Source organism: Vanessa atalanta, chromosome 17 (assembly GCF_905147765.1).
Source record: "Vanessa atalanta chromosome 17, ilVanAtal1.2, whole genome shotgun sequence".
NCBI lineage: Eukaryota > Metazoa > Arthropoda > Insecta > Lepidoptera > Nymphalidae > Vanessa > Vanessa atalanta.
Window position 1 is genome coordinate 4,955,751 of NC_061887.1, and position 22,592 is coordinate 4,978,342.

Sequence of the window (22,592 nt, forward strand, 5' to 3'; positions counted from 1 at the left end):
ATTTTCTTTATAAATATATACCAAACCTACAATGCGATCTCACCATTTACTGTCAGTGGTACTGTGAAACGTTCCGATCCCGCAACGTTCGAAGCTATGCACGTATAATTTCCGCTGTGGAGTGACGTTATGTGTTCAATCACAAGTGATGCGCTGTATTCGTCCATTCTCCTCGTTATTATACCGCTAGGAGCGTACGGCGATGACGTCACAGGCTGCCCATTTTTCTCCCAACGGAATGCAATTGGCAAATCGCCTTCCAATATCTGACAGGAAATAGCCGCTCTCATTCCCTCCCTCAATAAATTCGTCAGCGGCTGAATCGGCAATATCTTTGGTCGCACTGGTAAACAAACGATAATTACAAAACTCAACAGTTCAATTCTTAATTCTATTTAATCCGTTGAAAATTTTCTGGTCACGTAACAATATTCAGGCTCTGTTGTTTTTTACGATTAATTAGTGAGAAATCTTTGGCTACAGTTTAGGAATCTTAAACATCGTTATGTCTTACTGTCTCTTCGACGTTTTTTTATTGCCCTTTTAACCGATAAAGTTTGAAGCTCCGTAGATACCAGTAGAATGGTAAACGTGATAACTTTAATGAATTACGGATGAGTAATTTCGGTCCCTTGAATTCGTGATTTTATGGAGCTTTAAATCTTGTTTGAGGAAAAGAGACAATTTATGTCAAAATTCAGCATGAATGTTAGAATCGAGTTGAGACATAAAACATTTCTATTAGATTTTTGATATATGTATGTTCCTGATAAAGTTTTATTTGGCAACGTTCCTACAAAAATAAAGCCTAGAAAATATGTAACTATTGTGGTAAAATTATAGAATGTTCTCATAATAGACTATACAATTATTTAATTTAAAATTTGGAACATTAAAGTTTGAAAAAATATGCTAAGGAATTACTGAAATTATTTTCGTTTATTTATAATTTTATTTTATTATTGGCGATATTTTAGTTTGCACATTTTTTGCGTTTGGATAATATTCGTTTTCTCATTAACCACACAGTGAAAACAAAGTCTGTCTCTGCGAGCGACGTCCTTTAGGAATAATTAATGATAATTACCATATCTACATTTTCCACTAATCTCTCTTCTTCCTTTGATGGTAACGAGTCTGCTAATTGATTGATTGTTTTCATATAATTTATAAAATAATGGTATGAGAAGTATGTTAAGAGATAATTAAGAATAGACGATAATTACTACATAATTTTGCTGCAGCTTACTCATGATACGAGACTGATGGTACTATATCAATGAACTCAATTTTTCCTCAGGGTTGGTATGACATTTTAATATATGATGATATATATTTTTGGTTATATAAAAGCGTAGAGGATTTCGATGAGCTTAAATTTTTTGATATTTTTTATTTAAATGTTATAAAAAGACTTGTTTTGATATTTGTATGAGCATTTGCTTGATGCATAAACTAAATTAATCATTAAGAATAGTTTTGGAGGGATCACGATTTTGATGATTAGTATACTTTTTTTTAAACTTGCCTATATATAAATGACATATTCATACAAAATTGTAATTTATAGTTTGCACAGATAAGAATATTTTATTGATTATAATAATAAGAAAATTTTATTGATGTGCTTTATTAAAAATAAATTAAGACCAAGAATAAATTATGCTTGTCGACATAGTCGGCAACAGCTACAATATTTGCCTTTAAAGGAAATTTCATAAATTATTGTATATATTTAACGGAAGAGTAATATGTAATTTTGTACAATGTACCTCAGCTTAATTCTTTCCATTATAATAAGCAATAATAAAAGCATCCAACAATTTCTAATACTAGCTTTCTAATATATAGATATACATATATAGATTACCTAGTATTTGTACTTCCACGTCCCTCCGTGCTACGTGGCGTTGTCTGTTGGCTGCTTGGCAAGTATATGTTCCTGCATCTTCTCCCCTTTGTGTCTGTTCTACTATAAGGGTTCCGTTAGGGAATACTTTCTGCCGGCGGTTTAAGGGAAGATTTTGTCCATCTAAAATTTATAAATCTTTGAAAAATCTACAGGTATACCACATATGGCAACATTTTAGACAAATACAGTAAACTGGATTAATTCGTTTTCGTAAAATAGGAAAAATGAATACTATGTCATTTACGATAAAAAAAATAACTTAGAATAAGAAAAGTTTTAGTTTTAATTGCATTTTGTAATACTTTACTCAAAGTGAAAAATTTGGAGTTGAATTTATAAAAAAATTTGCTACTGTTTGAGTTTTAAAAGTTGTTCCGAAATATGACGCGCTGTCTGGCCAGCTCCGTAAATAATAAGTTGTGTTTAACTTTTTATATTAAACGGAAAAGGTCGTTCAAAATAAATATTCAGCTTAAAAACTTTTTCAGGTCGTTTTTTATGCCCGCTAAAAAATATTCCGGAACTAGAGAATTTGCTTTCTTATGTATGTTTGAAAGAACAATTATCTTTTCGGTGTTTTTAACATTGTATCATATTATTACATATTACGAAGTAAATTTTATCGCAATCTGTTTTTTAATAACAGTAACTAGTTGTAAGATCTTTTCTAGTATCGTCATAATAAGGAAATAATAAAGTCATTTAAAGATCTCAGCTTAATGAGAGTTCTCTATGAAAAGATAGAATCGTTGTTGACAAGGGTCGCTGAGGAAAAGGAAAATTACGAGGGAGTGACCGACGAGTCTTAATTTGATCTTCCTCGGTAATTCTGTTAAACGAGCTAAGGATTTTACGCTCTGATATTTTCTTTATATCCTTTTGATCTAGAGGTAAAGTGTTGTAAGAAAAGAGCGGGTAAATTCGATGTTTGTAGCTTAACTGGGTTATGATGGTATTTTGAGGAAGATTAGTATTTGTAACCTTGTAAATGTTGTTTATTTTAAGGAACGTGTAATTGAAGATTTTTTTTTTTTCGCAATTTTAATCTTTTAAACATATATATGAACTTTAATTATCGAATGTTTTAACTATCTACATATGTTAGTGTTATGTTTTCTTAAATAATTTAATCATTTAATGTTATATCTGTGTGTTTGTGTGTGCTATATGTGATATTTTTTTACATTTAGATTTAAAATATTAGCGTCAATGTAGGGCATTGTTAGGTCACAATAAGATTGTCATATATTTTTCTAGAAAGTGTCAACAGTTTCAGAATGCTGACGTCATAGAGGCTTTCAAACAACTCTTTGTATATTTTCGCATTCGCTTACTCGCCCTAGTTTCCTTAACGACCTGTTGCTAAGAGAAAGTTACCCGGTGTCTCCCTTGAGTTTAATTCGATACTCTTTCGGCAAAGTGTCCTCTCAAATTCTTAGTAAAATCGCCAACAAACTTGATTTTCCTTACTGATCTAACATTTGTTGAATTTATGTTATATGAAGTGGTTTTACGTTTATATGTTTGTATAGACTAATTACTGGGAATGAGCCAATTACATGTACAAGGGAAATAACAATTAAGGTCACGGTTGGCAGCGGAATGGCTATGTAAGGCATGACTAATGTCTTACAATAACAATTTCAATGAACAGAGGTGCCCATTTACATTCGAGTCACCCTTCTTACTATCTTTTTTTAATTTGTATAATATTTAGAATTTCAACGCGGAGTTTACATTAAAAGTAATTCCTACCTCTACATAGATCTACTACATTTCAATAATTGTTACTTAATATGTATGGAGTAAATTATTTGATGTAATCAATTGCTGATAAACCTAAATAAATGATTTGAATAATTAAATAATAAATTACATAAATCAACTTAGTTAATTTTTTTGAAGCATGAACCCCAAAACTTTGCTTACAATCACGTGTACAATCTGTTCAAAATCATTGCGACTACTCAAATAACGTATTTTTTTTCAAAACTCTGCTCATTTGTCACGATACCCATGCACGGCCGTACATCCGAGGCATCCGTACAAGCGTAGGCTTTAATACATTGTTCAATAATCGGACATACTATACATTCATATATTATTGTAACAACAGATAAACTACAAGCTCAATTTGTTTTCTAATGTAATAAAGTACTTCATCTTCAATATTCTATATAAGTAGGAAGTACGAATATAATCTACGTGAACTTATATCGCAAATATATTAGGTATTATTTAGTGTTCGTATGTGATGTAATTTATGAGATGGAATCGCACTTTATACCGTACATGATACCAGATAGGCCGCTGTCCCATTGATTGAAATATATCTTAATAAAAGCGACAGAGGTCCACATTTCGTCCCTTTAGGCATTTGATTTGTATCATAGCTGTCTAAAAGACAAATAACTATTTGTGACGTCACTATATGTATGATGTATCTTCTTATGTATAACATATAATGTTTTATTTTGTATTTTAAGAATTATTAACTTAAGTCCTTAACTATAAACAAATAAGAAGTAAAAATTGTTATTAAGTTTATTATTTAGTTTTTGGATTATTTTAAATTCTCATAAATATATATTTTTTCACTGGTAGTAGGTACTATCTACTACATTGACAAAGGTTCTATTAAATATTTTGTAATCTATATGTTCGTTATCTTTAATCCGATTGAGTTAGAACTTTGTAAATCTATGTTGTTGATCGTTTCTAAGAATATCAATATAATGACACGTTAGTTGTATTTGATAATTGCTAACGAAAAAAAAAAAATCTTTCCAACGCCGGCTATTAGCTAGTACTTAATATTTATTTACTTCTAAATTAAATTTCCGTATTTTGTCTTTAAAATAGAATATTTTCCTGGAACCTAATTAACGTTCAATTTAAATTGAATAAAAGAAAATAAGACAATTTGCATATTTTTAATGATTATATTTGATTTAAACAGTCCCCCAATGAGAAAGTTGTTTAAAAAAACGTTTCACATTCTGAAGCTTTTCATATTCAAGCTCCTTGTTCTGAAGAGTTTTCTTATGAAAATCCCTCCATACTACGCTTTTCTATTTGTTTGAGACCTCTTTTTTCCAGCAGAAAACTCTTTACAATATAATTTTTCTATTAAAATGTATATTTTAGTAATTACTACTTGAAAATATATGTTATTAATTTGTTATTTATTTACTTACATGACGACAACTTTCTGTGATAAATTTTATAATTATTTTAATTTCAAATAGATGAATTTTATCATTAAATCAATTTCAAAAGTATTTTATGATTAATATGTTATAATTGAGTCGAATTCATAATTAATTTATATTATTTAGTTTTTATTTACATTTATATTTTTTTCCGTGCTCTCGGTTTGACGAAAATTGTGCATGTATCTAAGAAAATGTACATTTTTGCGAATAATGCCAATTAATTGATGTTAAGAAATAATGACACATACCTAATATTTTCAAATAGTTTTTAAGATAAAAATATTAGGATTATGTAAATATACTATTTATTTAAAATATATGTTCACTATACTAATCGAATTATTATACGAACCTCTTTCCCAAGAAACCGACTCAATTGGATAACCGGCAACTGGGCATTTTATGTTTAAGTCACTGCCTGCAACAGCCGTTACTTTAGGCATCTCTCGTATGTATGGCAGACCGTAAACGTTAACCCTGGCTGCGTGCACCGCTTTACCAGCGGAGTTACTGGCAACACATGCATATTCGCCGCCATCTTGTTCTGTCATTCTGCTGACGTTAAGATGGCTGACAACATCATCTTGTAGAGTCACATGCTGCCCCACTACAAATCTGTATAAAATAAGAATTCATAAGTTAAAGTTATTGTATTTTTTTTTTTGAAACGAAGTTTCTTTTCGCGCGTTGTGAAAGGGGGCTAGACGGAAAAAATTCTCACGAAAAGTTGTAACGACACTTTTTGCTATAGTAAGCTATTGTAAGCTGTGCGGCTTGCGCATGTTTTTCTGTCTGTCTCTCTCTCTCTTATAGAAAGCAAGCCAGATATTTTCATTTCTATTTCGCATTGAATAGTGTGGTGTCGCGACGATTATTTTTGTTGAGTGTTTTTTGTACATAGTAAATAATAAAAAAAAATCTTATAATAATAAGAACTTCGTTTCACCCGGGTGTCCCTTGACACATCTCAACTTTTATTTAAAATTTATTAACTTACCTTGAGTTAGTAGGTATAGGAAAACCATCTAATAACCAAGTGAATTGTGGAGGTGGATGGCCCATTGCGACACACTTGAGAGAGACGCTCGGTCCTGGCTGCAGTGTTTGTTCTGAGAACCAGTACACCAACTCCGGTTTTGATTCTGAGGACAAAAGCTTTAAATTAGCAATCATTTATATGATGTTTAAAGTCAATCAGAGCATTCTTATTTATTATATTTCGCTCGTATTGTCAATAGTAACCATTAGGATAGATTATTTATCACGGGTGATTGTAGAGAACTAATTTTTTACTACTGAAAGATAAATAGTTCAATGACGACGGACAAAGTTCATGTAAGAAACACTCGGCAAAGGCACAGTTTACAAATATAATAAATAGTTAATTAATAATATTTTTTTACTTTATTAATTCTTAAATTTATCATATCACACGCATTAACATATATTGTAAGTTTAGTATAAGACGAATATAATGTAGATGATTAATTTAACTTATAGAGGCGTACCTTTGGTGTGTGAAAAGGTCTATAAGGTTTTGTGGTTACGTATAGCGTAGGTTTTATCAACATATCACTCTTGAATGAATAATTATTTTGATCTTCGCCTATTAAAAATTAAAAGCTAATGTCGAAAAAAAACCATATTGATAAAGCATATTAATCAATATGAGATTATATTAGAGATAAATAATCGTGAACTCAGTATTTATCGATCTCTAGGCACGATATATAAAAAAAAAAATGTTCTTTACACTTTATAATTGAAAAGGTGGAAAAGTAAAATCTGTTTTCCAAAATGAATAAATAAAAAAAAAAACAATAAATAAAATTAAATGTACCTTTATATTTTATTCAACACTGTATTACAACACTATTCAAAAGTGCTATTATGAGCATACTTGAATAAAGAATATTTTAATTTTATTTGATTTGAATACTTGACTACTGTTTATGGTCACTTACGGTTTAGTAAATATTTAGTAGGTACATTATAAAATTATCTTAAATTTTGATGATAAAATATTATAATATAATATAAATATAAAGACACGTTTAAAAAGAAAATAATCATAAATTAAATCATTTTTATACTGTAGCCATATATAAAATAACCAAAAACAATATTAAGAGAGAACATCAACATTCAAAGTGTTTAATATGAAAAATCCAGTTGATATATAACATAATAACTCCAAGTATTATTATTTCAACGCTGGAAAAATAGCTCGTGTGAAGTGATAAGAGTAATACGGCTCTTAATTTCTAGAGCATGAGTTGGGAGCACGAAATGTATGCCTAGTGAGTATCCAGTTTAATTTGCGCATCGACTAAGCGGTATAAGTAGTTGAGGTATTATGGAAATAAGCGGGCGGTCGCAAATCCGACCCCTTAACGTTCTGGCACGAATCCTTATAGAGTGACAACGGCATCGTACATATATTTTGCTTAAAAAATAACACATTGATTTTCTGTACGTTTCGAGGTAAAAGATTGTTGGTTTTTTATAAGGGTGATCCTTATTTGTTTCTGTAAATGTGAGTGTTCGTCTTTCGTAATATGAGTGAATGTAGAGTTAAAATGTTATAAAGTATAAATAGCCAATCGTTCAGAGTGTATGAATACAAAATATTTGGTGGTATTAAATGTTTTATTGTAATCATATAAAATATTTTTACGAAATATACATCTGTATACATAGCAACTTTTTTTTTCATTTGTTAAAGAAAAGCCGTTGTCTATTGTTAATCAATCACGTCAATAACATTATGAAAAGTAATTACATGAACCAGTTAGGTCAAATTTATCGTACAAATGAAGTATAAGTGTCTTCGTAATACCTGACTGAGAAAACTACTAAACTAATATACATAGAACATATACCGAATAGCGCGTTTCAAATAAAGTATTATAATATAATATTATTATATAAGAAGTTGCGCTACACAATTAGGTTCCCTTTAAATTAAGACTATTGATGTCACAAGTGTGAATATAATTATGTTCTTGTGTGACGATAAAGGGAGACGATTAAATTTATATTTTTTTAGACGTTTTAAAGCAAACTAACTGGGTGTTTAAAAAGGGATAGTTCGTTATGAAAATTTAGCAGTCGATAATAAATATTAAAGTCGACTATTTTAATATTCAAAATAATTAATATAAATAATTATCTTCATTTACCCCTTTTAAAACAATATTTTGGTAACATTATTGCTGAAAGTGGAAAAAAAAACATTCTAATATTAAGTAATAAGGCGTAAAGCGTATTCCAATACACAAAGAGAAAAATCCTTGGAAAAAGATCTATACCATAAATGTTTGTCTGTTATAATATTTAATGGGGTTATTTAATTCTTTGAAGTCTTTCAGAGCCTTCTACATAGATTATAACAAAGACATTTCAAGAAATACAACGAAACCGATTCATTGTATATACAAGCTTTGTATTGTAAATAAAAATAATGTCGTGATTATATTTTTACTTAAAACTGTCCCGATTTTGCACGGGTAACAAAAGCATCTATATAAATCTATTAAGGGAAAAAAATTGTATTTTTCGGGACGGGGCCTGCACTAGCCTTTGCGGAACACCTTACCGAAGTTCTATCACAAATGTAAATGATCACCACCGCCAATGCACCACCAATACTAGAAGTTAGCATGTTATGTCCTTTAGTCCCGTAATTAAACTGGTTCACAAGCCCTTCAAACAGGAAAACAATAATACTAAGTATTGTTGTTTGACGGAGTATTTGTTGAACTTACCAGATCCACTATTGATACTTAACCAGTCGGTCGGACACAACGCCCACCAAGACAATAAATAGTTTAGGCGTTCCTAATATTATAGACTTAAAATATACTTATTGTTTTTTTTTTAACTTAGGTCACATAACTAATTACAGTTAATAAATGCATGTATGATTATGCCAAAATAAAATAAGACTATAATATTACATAACACGTACACAGACAGCGTAAGTAGATAGAACTAACTAGGTTATGTAAAAAAAACATGTAATACTATTAAAATTAACATAAAGATTGGCTTAGTAACTACTGAGTTTTTTGCCGGTTCTTTTAAGTAGAATACGGATTCTGAACCGGTGTTAGCTTCACTTAATATAGTTTGTTAAATAACGATTACAAAGTGCTTGTACGAGCCTACTTGAATTAAGTATATTTTGATTTTGATATTGAAAAGACAAAAAAGATACTTTATTCATTGGTATTTAGAGTTTATGTATGAAAATTTATAGAGATAGATTAACGGCAACTGTATCAATATATGATATAATATATTTATTTTGACACAAAAAATATTCCTTTCTACTTCCTAAAAAGATATATCTTACAAGCCCGGCCTGTCACTCCTGTCAAATTTTGTATTTTCCATCTAATCCTTTTGATGAATGAATCCTTCCGTTCGTGTCCTTATGCGGTATTCGGAAAGATGAAAGCGTTTTCAATTACTTTGAATAGATTAAGTTGTTTTTAAAAACCAATTTTATTAATTGAAAATACAATATTTTACCGGTGATTTAAATAATAAGTTGCAATTATCTGCCAAATAAAAAAAGGGTAATGTTCGTTAATTTTAATAAATGTATGAATACCAATTAATTAATGGTATATAATTCAGTTTATTTCCATTTTACATGTATGTATTCTTCCAATGGATTTTTCCTTAAGATATTATTCAATTCTGACGACCTCCGTGGTCGAGTAGTTTGTACACCGGTTTTCATGGGTACGCCACTCCGAGGTCCCGGATTCGATTCCCGGCCTAGTCGATGTATAAAAAGATTATTAGTTTTCTATGTTGTGTTTGGTCTGGGTATTTGTGGTACCGTCGTTACTTCTGATTTTCCATAAATGTAACGTATGTGTGCGTACGTAATGTATGTGATGTTGTCCATTATTTATTTATTTATTCAATTATAGTAATTTTATTTTGAAGAAATAATCTTCGCCAATTTGTTATAGCAACTAGAAATGTAACAAAAGGCAAGGTAATACAACCGAGAGCGATTCATTATTATGGAAAAAGCCCTAAATACCTAAAATATACAATAAACTGGATTGGCTACGAGGACGAAATGTTAGTTGAGAGGTTCTTTACAAAAAATTTAGAGACCTTTTCAAGAGCTCTCAAGAGCTATTTAATTAAATGGAAATAAGTATAAGTACTACAACTACTATAGAAGCAAAATAGAGTATAATTTAAGTAATTGGTTTGTTAATAAATATGATAATAGTATCATATCACGATAGTTATATCTGTGAGCTATTTAAAATATTAGAAGTGCTTACCAACATACTGAATTTACATTTGAAAATAAAAAAAACAAAAGTATTTATATAATAAACAGAACACGAGACACGGTTACTTTACTCTCACGAAATACTCGTAAATTAAGTATAATATTATGTATATTATATTTCCGTCCATGCGGTGGTCGCAAATGAGCCATGTTAACACAAGGTTCACCAATTGCATAATTTATAGAGTCGACCCGTCTCACACAGTCGAGACGGCACACATTATAAATCGTATTTTGCCCGTTTTTAACCGCAAATATATCTGTAAATAAAGTGTATTTTTGGTAAATAATTCTTATAAAGCTTTATATATAATAAATATATTTAATTTATATAAAAAATATACAGATTTTAAATAATATTCGAGGTAATATATATTTTTAATTCGACCTTTTTATTGATAATATAGTTTACATGTTCCGATAGCAAGCGTGTGTGCATTGCGACGACTCTTGAGCCCTTAAGAGCAGCGACACCAAATAGCGGGGCGAATTACTAATGAGACAAAGTGACGTAAATTTTATTTTATTATATGGTAATATGTGCCTTATACATAAGGGATAAGATCTTAATTGGGATGACACGATTTAGAATGTAGAGCGTTGGTGGATACGCTCACAGCAGTGCCCCGTAACTGAAGCTCTTTGTTTGAGCTGAAGAGCTGACTGTAATAGCTCGCAGCGGATCCACGCTTAAAAATGGACTTTTAAATATTTTATGACGAAGGAAACGAGAGCGGATAAAAAAAGTTGAACATTACCTAGTTCGATAGTCATTATGATATACGGTTCTTGGTTGCACGGGACTCGTGGCTTACGGATTCTGTCATTATTCTTATGAACAACAAATTTCATGGAATAAGAAGTGAGGTCGTCTTTAATAATATTATTAGCTTTTATTTTCCTTATAAACGGTTTTAGAGAAATAAGTATTAGTAATATCAGCTCGTCTCATTGAAATATAATTTATAATAATAGTAACTATATTATTATAGTAAGCTTGTTACAAAAACAAGCCTATAGTATATATGAAGCTACAAAATATATGTCATTATAACATAATTTTTGTGTACAAGTCTAATCTTTTATACGCATAAAAGCTTCCTTTGGAATATCGCTTTTAAACAAGCTTGAAAGCTTTGCTTTATCAAGTTAAAGAGTTTGCTTTGAACGAATCAAAACGCGACAGGAGAGAGCCGCAGGGTATGTTGTACGAACGCATTGCGACGTACTGTCAAACTTTGTACTAAGTTCATTGCCTTTGTAGTGGAGTTACTGAGTATAACAGAGATTGTTACATTTATAATCTATAGTGTAACAATCTTAATATGTCCCACTGGGCTTTCTCTCCTGCTGAGGAGAAGGCTTAGGGCTAATCCCACCACTTGTTTTTTATCTGACATATGTAGGTTTTCTTACGATGTTTTTCTTCACTACCAAGCCTAAGACAAATTAATATAAAATTCACTGGTTGTCCGTCCGGGTTTGAAGCTGCAGTCGTCGATTAAGATTCACGTTTAACCACTGGACTATTACGGCTTTTAATAATTAATCCTTAATCTATGCAAATATATTTTAAAAATGGGAACCAAAGGCTAATTGTAGGGTACACGGAAAGTCACTCAGCCTAGTCGGGTAAGGTGGTTCAAATTAAAAAATCTCCCGTCCGAATGTTGTTGTTCCAACCGTTGGTGTTGGAGTTGGAGTTTTGGAGTAAACTATATCAAAATTTCAACAGGATTGTGCTTTTGCATTAGCTACTATTACTAATTTAAACTCTTGGATTTTTTTACAGATGACATTAAAATTTTAAAAGTTTTCCCTTTACTTCGTTTTGGTCAATGAAATGTCATTATAACCGATTTCCGGCGGAGTTGATTTTACATGTAGGTTTAGTTCCAAAATCAATGTTTTAATTTATATATTTGTTTTAATTATAAAATAAGTATTTTATGGTAAAATACGAGAAGAAATAAATAGACGAAGGAATCCCTCAACGGTCAATAGTCTCGACAGGACTTAACAGACAGGACAGAAAATATACTTTGTTCATGTTGGCCTTCGAATCATCATTTTACAAAACTATATTTAGTAAAGCTACCACCGGTTCGGAATGTAGATTCTACCGAGAAGAACTGGCAAAAAATTCAGTAGTTACTTGCTGGTTAGTTACTGAAATATACTTTTTTTTTTGGAATTATTGTTCTTATTGTTTTTGTTTTGGAATTTTTATACCTTTGACCCTAATGGCTCTACATCGTCAACCAGTGGGGAAGCGTTAAACGTTAGTTAACGTAAACTTAAAGGCGTTCATGTTGGTAAAAACATTTTGTATAGACAGACTATGACTGAAATATCCGTTTCATGTTATATGTTCTTGAAGGATATATTATTTATACACTAAGTCAGTACGTAAAAGAAGACGTTTTTTTTTGCGTCAGAATGGTTTCAAACAAACGTCACAGATATAACTGAATAACTAGTATACGCATGTTTACTTACCCCTATTCCCAGTGAAGTTCCAGTCCGAGTCATGCGCGTGCGTGCTGCGTGCAAGCGGCGCGCGTCGCGAACGGTTTCCAAGACTTCGGTCACGGCTATCTGATGCTGTGTATTAAAGATGATATTATAGCAAACCATAGTAGGTAATTGTACTCATGTACATTATTCTAAAAGACAGGCTATAGTTAAATAAAAAAAAAAAAAACTTTTATTAAACAATTATTTATTTTTTATGCTGCGGGATCTTGTCATACATGGTACATTATGTTGTACATTGCAAATTTCAATAATAACTTATAAACACCACAATATATGGCAACACTGTTACATCAATACAATAAATTGAATGGAATTTTTGTTATAATAATATTTAAAGATGTCCAAAATTTGTGTTGTGACATTCTGAACAGACGAAATGTAATTATGAATATATCGATACACTTGGTAATAGTAACGTCTTTTTAAATAAAATACAAGAAGAGTTTCTACTATTATTAATATACCTTACTGCCAACTCATCCACCTATATTACATTCAACAACATATAACTTTCCTTTATTTTACTTTACTTTTATTTGCAATAAAGCAAAAAGTTTAAAGTATCACTATATTTGAAATATAAAAATGATAATAACATTCACGTATTCAATTTAGGGTATTCATAAATTGAAACCGAGTAACAATGTTATCTTTCGAGGACGCTCGTTTCCTACAAGAAATGCTTCGAAGCTTTATTTTCTGCCGCAGCTTGGAATATTGACAATAAGAATATATGGGTACTTTACTTTTTAAGCTTGTCTGAGGAGTACATTTTTTTTAATAGTTATTGCTCTACATATGCTCGAAATATTCTGCCAATATCAAAAAACGTCTAATGACGGTGTTTATTAGGAAACTTTTTTTTTTAATATATACATAATGTTATATGTAATTTTATCGCTCAGAAGCATCAATTGTATGTCAAAATATAATCAACATACTTATAATATTACGATTTCTTAATATACAAGACATTAAGACTAATTCTTAATATTCACGAATATTGGTATACCATTATTAATATTTAAAAATGTCAAAATTCGCTCCAAAAGCAAAATTATTAAATTCTTCACAATTTCAAGACAGATAATAGATATTTTATCTATTCAAGCAACAATAAATATAGATTAATCTCCTACGTGCCGTCTCTATTAAACGTGACATTGGTAGAATGTTTCGCGATCAACTAGCTGAGATAGACGCTATAAAAAGAAAACTAAAACTACTTCTAAAACTGTATTAATTACAGCAGAGGGTCTTATAATGAGTTGGTAATAATAATGATGATGTGATTTTTGTCAATTGGCACAGAAAAACTGTCAAAAATAGTCATAAAACTTATAAAGGAAATGTTTGTTCTTATGTCTTGTTGTGCTATGGCTTTTACAAGCCCGTCTGGGTACACTACTGGTAAATGGCGAATTTGTGATGAGACCACTTAGACCAACAGTATAATACTTAGTATTGTTGTGTTTCAGTTTGAAGGGTGAGTTAGCCATTGTTACTATAGACATAAAGGACATAACATTTCACTTCCCAATCATGGTCGCAGATTCGTGATGTAAGAGATGGTTAATATTGATTGCAGTCTATGGGGGGTGACTGGTGGTCATTGAATGGCCCATTTACAAAGCCGCCTACTAAATTAAAAAATCTTACCATCAATGATGTACTCCGTGACGCCATAAGCCTGGTCTCTCGTGTTACTCGCGAAGCACTGGTATATTCCCTGGTCGTTCTGTTGTGAGTTTTTGATATGCAGTCTATGACCATCGTCCGATATTCGTACTCTCTCTGTGTCTTTCACAACTTTGCCATCGTGAATCCAGTACACAACTTCGATGGGATGACCTGACACCTTGCAATCGAAACTGACATCGGCGCTGGACTTAGTTCTTATTAATTCTGGTTTTATTCGGACGGAAATTGGTTCTGCAAGAAATTCGAAATAAGTAATAGTATATCTTCCATTAAATGATACTTAACGTAGTCGATTTAAATTAAAAATAAGAATATTATGTAGATTCTTTCTTCACCGACAAGTGACAATATGAATAGCATTTTAAAACAGTTCTTGCCCGGATTTTTTGATTTACATTTGTTTTGTTACCTTATTTCGTTTACAAAACTAAAATTCAACCGTATCGTGTATCTTTCTATTTTATTTATCTTCGACTCATATATAATGTAGGTACCATGTTCTATCCCTACACATATCATATGATTGCTCACATATCCATTTGTTTCTTATACGATAAGAAAACATTGCTCACGCACGCGTAACGTAATAAGGTATTTCATAAAATAAACGAAAAATCTCGCGTCTAGTAAAAAACAACAAAGAACTAATATAGTATGTAAAGGATGTACCTGTAACAATGATAGTGAAATGTGCGGATTCGCCCCCAGCGGTATTGTTGAGCCAGCAGATAAATCTTCCTGCGTCTTCTCGTTGAAGCCTTTGTATGCTGAGCAAGCCGCCGAGTACCGACGCTCGAGGCCAGAGTGATGTTTTCTCTATCGGTACTAGCTGTTCGTGGTGCTCGCGAAACCATCTGTTAAATAATTTTACTATATTGACTGCTTCATCAAACATTTCTTTAGTTATTTGGGATTTAGTTGTTGAGAAATCTAAGCTTCTGCATTTGAATTCTGATAAATTAAATTATTTGATTTATCAGAATTCTATATGTATTTTAGTCTTAGGTAAATAATGATATTAATAGAGTATATATAATTAGATAATAGAGTTCACCTTAATTTAATCACTAGTCAATACTGTATTCTTAAACAATAACAATGTTTTTATTAAATTGTGCAAGTAGAAAATTATATAAAAAATAAAAGCTATATTACAAAATATTTTCGATAACATTAATTGAATATAATTTATTAAAGTGTTATAACAAAATTACGATTTTAGGTACTTTATTATAAGTCTTAGTTTAATAACTACGACACAATTATCTATTTTTATTATTTTAAGGATGAATCGTGTTGTGTTGTTTAAATAATTAAGTTAATCGCACATTATATGGTAAATATGTGTTCAATTTATTGAAAGAATGCAGACGAGAAAAGTCGGTCAGTACTAATTGACCAATAGTCAACTTCGCTTATGTATTTTCGCACCGCATGAACAGCCTTACACCTAGTTGTGTGAACAGTACAAGTAAATGCTTAATCAGCATTATAGGAAAGTAACATGAATAATCTCATATCTTGGGAAACATTTGATGGGAACATATTGTATTGAAAATAATTTCAATTGATTGTAGCTGGAGCTTCTGATCGGTCAATGAATTAGTTTAATTAAATTAACTTATATACTTTTTCATTATTTAAAAAAAAAACAACCCGCGTTCCCGTAATATTGTCTACCTATAGAATATTTACATTTACTCCTCAAACCGGAACTCAGTATTACAGATTATTGATATTTGGTCGAATAAGGCGGGTTTGCACAGAGCCTTATCACCAGGTAGATAAATTAAATTAGTATAATAATGCTATTTATAATACGTAACGTAATCACTATAACATACATACGTTCGGTGTGCATTTTAATGGGATACGCTTTAATTGCTTAGCGTAATAACCGAGCAAGATTCCGTCCCGCTGTAAATTATAGCAATTGTGATATTAAACGTAAATTATCGTCTGTATTAACTTTAAATATTACAACGGAGCTTGTTGAACTAATAATATTATTTTAACCTTAGCTATGTTTTAATCGAAATTGGTTCGTTGTTTTATGGCGATGAACGATGATGAACGAAGAACGATAAGGTCAATAGACTCAAATTCGGGATGCGACTAGTAAATTTCTTATTATTTTTTTGTGAATATATTTTCAGTAGCAATCTAGAGATTAGAATTTGGCAGTACTAGTACACGGAAAGTGCGTATAGATCTTGATTCTGCGCCTGATCTTTATCCAGTCGTATAAGCTAGCCATTGGACTACGAGAATGTGAGAAAGGCGAGTACAGGCTCTGTGTTTGAGCACACACTTGTGTTTTATAATATTTAATTGATAGTAGGAATGTTTGCAAGTCTATCGGGTAGGTACCACCTACTCATGAGATATTCTACCGCTAAATAGCAATACTTATTAGGCACTATTGTTGCGTTCCGGTTTGAAGTATGAATGAGCCAGTGTAACTACAGAAACCAGGGACATAACATCTTAATTCTCAAGGTTTAGGCGTATTTATGATGTTAGGAATGGTTAATATTTCTTACAGCAGCAATGTCTATGCCAACATAACAGTCCTACATATATCTTGGTTATTAATTGACATTGATATCTGTGGTCGAAGTAGTTGACGGTAACATAATTATTTTAATCATTTATATTTATAATAATCTATACATATATTGATTAATAACGAGATCTCAGAAACGATAACATATACAAACTTGAAAGTTGGTTTGAAGATACTTTATAGGATACAGACACCGGCTAAGAATGGATTTTACGAAACTCGAAATGGGGTTTATGTTTTAAGTTTGTGTATTATAAATTTCGCACGGGTAAAGCCGCAGGTTCAGCTAGTATACTAATCAAAATATATTTATAATCATGTAAAGTCTCGTTTTATTGTCTACATTGTTGACACAAGGGATGGTTCATTTTCATCCAGATAGTGGGAGTTGCGATACATCGGAAATAAGCTGCAACAATTTTACGACCTTCCCGCGTCACGATCACGCCATCATGATAGCATTAGATTACAATAGATAGATAGATTACAATAGCTATTTTATATTTTGATTTGCATATATTAATTTCCATGATATTTCAGAAGAAAATTCACAAATACACTTATAACCTAGCCGCCTTTTTAAAAGTGCGAAATAATTCTTTGTATAAACTCTGTCAAAGAAATCTCTTTTGTATATTAGAACAAGATTAAATGAAACGTGTAATAATGTTGCCAGCTGAAACTCTTTGTTCCAGTAACTGTGACATTAGAAAAATGTAATTTTAAAACTAGACTGTCTCAAAAACAAATGATATTAAACCGAGGATGATATGAGACTTATTTTCGTACTGGACGTATTGTCGAAACCTATATAATATTTATTTCAAGCTTATTTAAAAACAAAATTAGATTTACTGAATCGTGTAATATTTAGTTGCTAATAACTTCTAGTATATTAAAACGAACCTTTATAGACATGAGCTATATATTATTTCGTTAAAATAAAAAGGTTTTGTTTAGACTTATTTAGACCGAATGCGTTTCTTTTCAACAATGCTTTTTGAATACCTTCTATAGGAACATTCTAGAGCTAAAACGTCTCTAAAAAGTCCGCCACGATTCTATGTTACCGTATGTAATTAATTTTAATCGTAGTTGGGACTAACTTGAGTAGGTATGGTTAAATTATATATTCAGTTATTGTCAGGGAAATTACATGTAAATAAAAATGTATTTTATACGACTTGTTTAGAAGAGTACTTTATTATATGCAGACGGGATATCGTCTGCCGGTTTTTGTTAGTATATAGTATTTTGTTAGTATATATTTCACCAAAAGTGTCAATAATTTTACAGAGGTTATAATTAATGAGCAAAATTTACCCAAACATATTAAAGTTTACGGTATGATCATTTAATCCTCTAATCAAAGTGCGTCAAACGTTCCAGTTTTCCTACCGCGTAATTTTTTTGCCCTAATTCTTTTCTCGAAGAACTTTCCCTTCAAAAATAGCTGGTTATTTTCTTCTATTCTAAGCGTTTCCTCAAATAGCTCAGTAGCCAGAAATCTTCAATATTCGTGAGTTAGCTTTTAAGAAATACTTTTGAAAAGAGTCGAAATGCACGAGACATTTGCATTCTAAAAGGCTTCCGACTTCGGTTTAAAGAAAAAGTTATGGTGCTGGCAGCTTGGGTCTAGCGAGACTCTTGAATTCGTGAAAAACATTAAAATTATCTGTCAGTTCATAAAGAAACTATCAAAGAGCAAATGTTAAGTGCCGAGAGGTTTGTGATTAAAACTTTGAGGCGTACGCTATGCTTTGAATACGGGAAGATTTAAATTATTAGAATGGAATTCTAATTCATCCTAATGCAGGTAATATTTTCTTTTTCCTTTTGAGTATTTAAATTCACATTTATTAAAAAAAAAAAACTTAGATATGATTTTATTTTTTTATATCAGTTAATTTGATTACGCATCATTTTTAAGAGAATAAATACACAGTTATATGTTTGCATGTTATATGGGTAGTATATAAGCATATGGTGTATGGGCAAGTTCGAGTTACTAATTCGTTTTATTCGAAAGGCTTTCAACATAAAAAAAATATCCATTTGGCTTAAGTTTATCGACCTCTGAATAATACCTGTTTTAAATACACGTTTATTTCAATCACATATAAATGGATATTGAAGTTTGTTCAAAATTATAATTGATATTGTTTTGTTTCAAGTGTTTTGGGAAAGACAGTTATGCTACATCTCAAAACAACTGTCATTAGTAACGAGGAATCAGATCATTCTCGAAACAAGTCATACAGGGACCTGATTCTGTGTAACGAATGAAGACTCCCTTGATTTTGTATCAAATTGTTTTTTTACTTTTGTAACAAAAGCATTTAATATTGGTGTTTAGATGTTGCCAGAGTAAAAAAAAACGTATACGTAAAATTCAATCAGTTTTATATTATGTTTATAAAGAATTATATAATAAATAAATATCTGGAAATACGGCAGTAGTAAGTTAGCTTAAAATTGTATACAATTTTATAATATGACGATTTAAGACTTGTAAGAGAAAAAAGTATACTTTCATTTTAATTTTGTTTCTAACCGTACCGTGATCAATCTTACTTAAATGGCAATACATGACGCGTGACGCAGAATATAAATAAATATAAGTATCTGGTGAATTTAAGAAACAAAATTATGATTAGGTAAATCGGAAATATAAGTACACGAGAACTTTTATTCCGAAATTATTCTTCCGATGTATCCATTAAGAAGTTCTTAATGACAAAACTTTGTATTTAAGATTTGGCTGGATTACGTGTGTCTGGTTTACCGACAAATAAAACTTACCACATCTGGGGCGTACGTGCACGTACAGCCGCGGTATTTGCCCAGTCAACTAACTTTGATCATTCGACTACTGCGACTAAATAAATATCCGACTCGTAGCGCCGGCTTTGATAGAGAAAATTCACATGTAGGTTGTGTTACTGAATATATTTACGAGTAACTAATTTCATTTTGAATATTCGTTAAACTATATCAAATTGATTTTTAATTTACTAAATATAAAAGACAAGCTGAACCTGCGGCTATACTCAAACCGTGCCCCACTTTACCCCCTCCTTCCCCGGGACTCAAACTATCTCCATACCGACATCTGAATCGGTTCAGCGGTTTGAGCTTGAAAAGGAAGCAGAGTTACTTTCGCATTTATAATATTAACTATACGTTTTTAAAGGTTATTTAGGTTTACCTTTTAATACTGAATTAATGTAATAGCATTTTTGGAAAGAATACCATATCGTATATATGTATGTATTATAGTCTGTTATTTTAGTAATATACTAAATATGAACATGATATTTATTTCATGTATTAAATTTAATTTAAAATAACTATTTAAATATAAGTCCAAGTTAGATTTAGGTCGAATTTCGAATATTTTTATGTTGGTGTTCAAAGTCATTTGTTTTATTTAATATTGATGTCGACTACATTACAGAATGCGATAGGACATTATACTGCCGAAGTAACTAAAGTAAACAAGGCAAGCCGTATAGATTTTGTTTACGTTTCAATGAAATAAATGATTCCTTGCTTAATTAACTTTCGCGAAATATAGAATTCATTTAACTATAATGAAAGGATTAGGTTTTTAGTTTTTTTGGAGTTTGTAAAATATGCGTTTTACCCACAAAGATAATTCTTCATTCATTTCTAGCATACAAAATCTTAATCACTAAAACGTAAAACTGTTGACAGAGGTGTAATAAAATATATTTTAATTCGCCTGTCTCTTTAGATATGAAAAAGAAACTTCTCATATCATTCAAATTTCGCATTTTGATGAGGTTGTACGTGTAATTAGTATCTTAGGAAACAAATATTATAACGATAGACGGGAACTATCTTCCTCTCTACGCAAACAAACTTGAGGGCATATCTTGTTAAGTTTTGTTAAGTAAATATGAATACCGCAGACCAATTATAAGCCATTGCAGGCAGAATTAAAATAATTCAAGTCAAAGAGAACTGGCTCTACTTCCGACCCAGTATTTATTGTTTGAAGTTTAAAGGAAAATTTCACACAAAATTACTTTGACGGCAGTGAAAAACTCAAAGAAAAAAAATCACTTTTACGATGAGAGAAATGCAACTGGGATGAACTAGAAAACTTTTATTAAAAGAATTAATATAAGAACGTTTTCTGTAACCTATTGATTTTTTTTTTTTGTATTTGTATTGTGGTTTCAAGTGTACGGATTCATTTCTTTCATTGAACAGCGACGTGCGCTAAGAGCAACTCTTAACTATTCTAAATATATTTGATTTTCTATGAATTCTACCGTCGTAGCTTTACAAAATAAATAAAACAAATGTTTTATTATTTACTATGATATTTATAATTGAAATTACATTTAACATTTTAAATATCCACCGATTAATACGTTATTAGTAATTGAGATTACTATAAAAAAGGTCTTATTTAATAATTTATATAAAATATATTTATAATTTTCAATTGAACGTATTTAAAATTTCTTGGTATTATCGCTTGACTATTTAAACAAAAACACCTTTATAGAAATTTGTATTCGCTTTTATAGCATTGAATGAGCAGGTAAATGATATTTATAAATTTTAGAATTACTCTTCAATTAATCTTTGGAGCTATTCGCCGCAATAAAAAATCTATGCTTATAAGAATTCTTTTTTTTTAATTCTTCATATTATTAAAGTATCCATAAAATGAAATTTATGGAAAGAGCTTCAAAATGGATAAATGGGATTGGGTGAATATGATGAATAGGTGACAATGTATCCGAAGCTATGTATGATATATTACGTCAAATATATGAATAAAACATCTGTATAACACGTCACATAACCCAAGCGTTCGAAGCCATAGATAACTTCTTAGAATATATAGGACCAAGCAACAGCGTTCAATATTATATATGCTAAAGTTGGTGTTTCATGTCAACTTAACTGATCATCATTGATGATGTTCATTTTGCAAACACATTGCCAGGGATACAGAAAAAAATCATAGTATACCTGATGCCCCCCACAAAAATCTCTTTATATAAAACATTTATCATAATATAGAAATAGTTCTTCCGTATCATTTACTTTCTTAATTAAATATGAAAAACTATAATTCATATGTCATTGACATACTATGATGAGAAAATAGTAAAGGAACAAACTCGTTTGAAGTCTCCTCGCATGAGGATGTGTTCGAAGAACTTATATGAGGCTGACGTTGAAATGAAAACTAATTTAATGTTATAAAACTTTCCAGATAAAATTGTTAAATTATTATACGAGGACACTATTTATTGATTTAAGATATGGTTTTTCTGTATTATTATATGG

At 30.6% G+C, this 22,592-nt stretch overlaps 1 protein-coding gene across 5 annotated transcripts in view; it reads right to left on the reverse strand.

The window, feature by feature from the left end:
* LOC125070427 (Down syndrome cell adhesion molecule-like protein Dscam2) overlaps positions 1-22,592 on the reverse strand; it is a 214,968-nt gene that overhangs the window by 18,376 nt on the left and 174,000 nt on the right. For all 5 annotated transcript variants that reach the window (XM_047680300.1, XM_047680302.1, XM_047680301.1 and 2 more), the window contains exons 8-14: positions 15,362-15,546; positions 14,651-14,923; positions 12,953-13,057; positions 6,125-6,269; positions 5,480-5,742; positions 1,871-2,032; positions 44-343 (exon numbers count right to left, since the gene is read on the reverse strand). In XM_047680300.1, the coding sequence (XP_047536256.1) occupies positions 44-343; positions 1,871-2,032; positions 5,480-5,742; positions 6,125-6,269; positions 12,953-13,057; positions 14,651-14,923; positions 15,362-15,546 (1,433 nt within the window). The remainder of the gene's footprint in view (positions 1-43; positions 344-1,870; positions 2,033-5,479; positions 5,743-6,124; positions 6,270-12,952; positions 13,058-14,650; positions 14,924-15,361; positions 15,547-22,592) is intronic.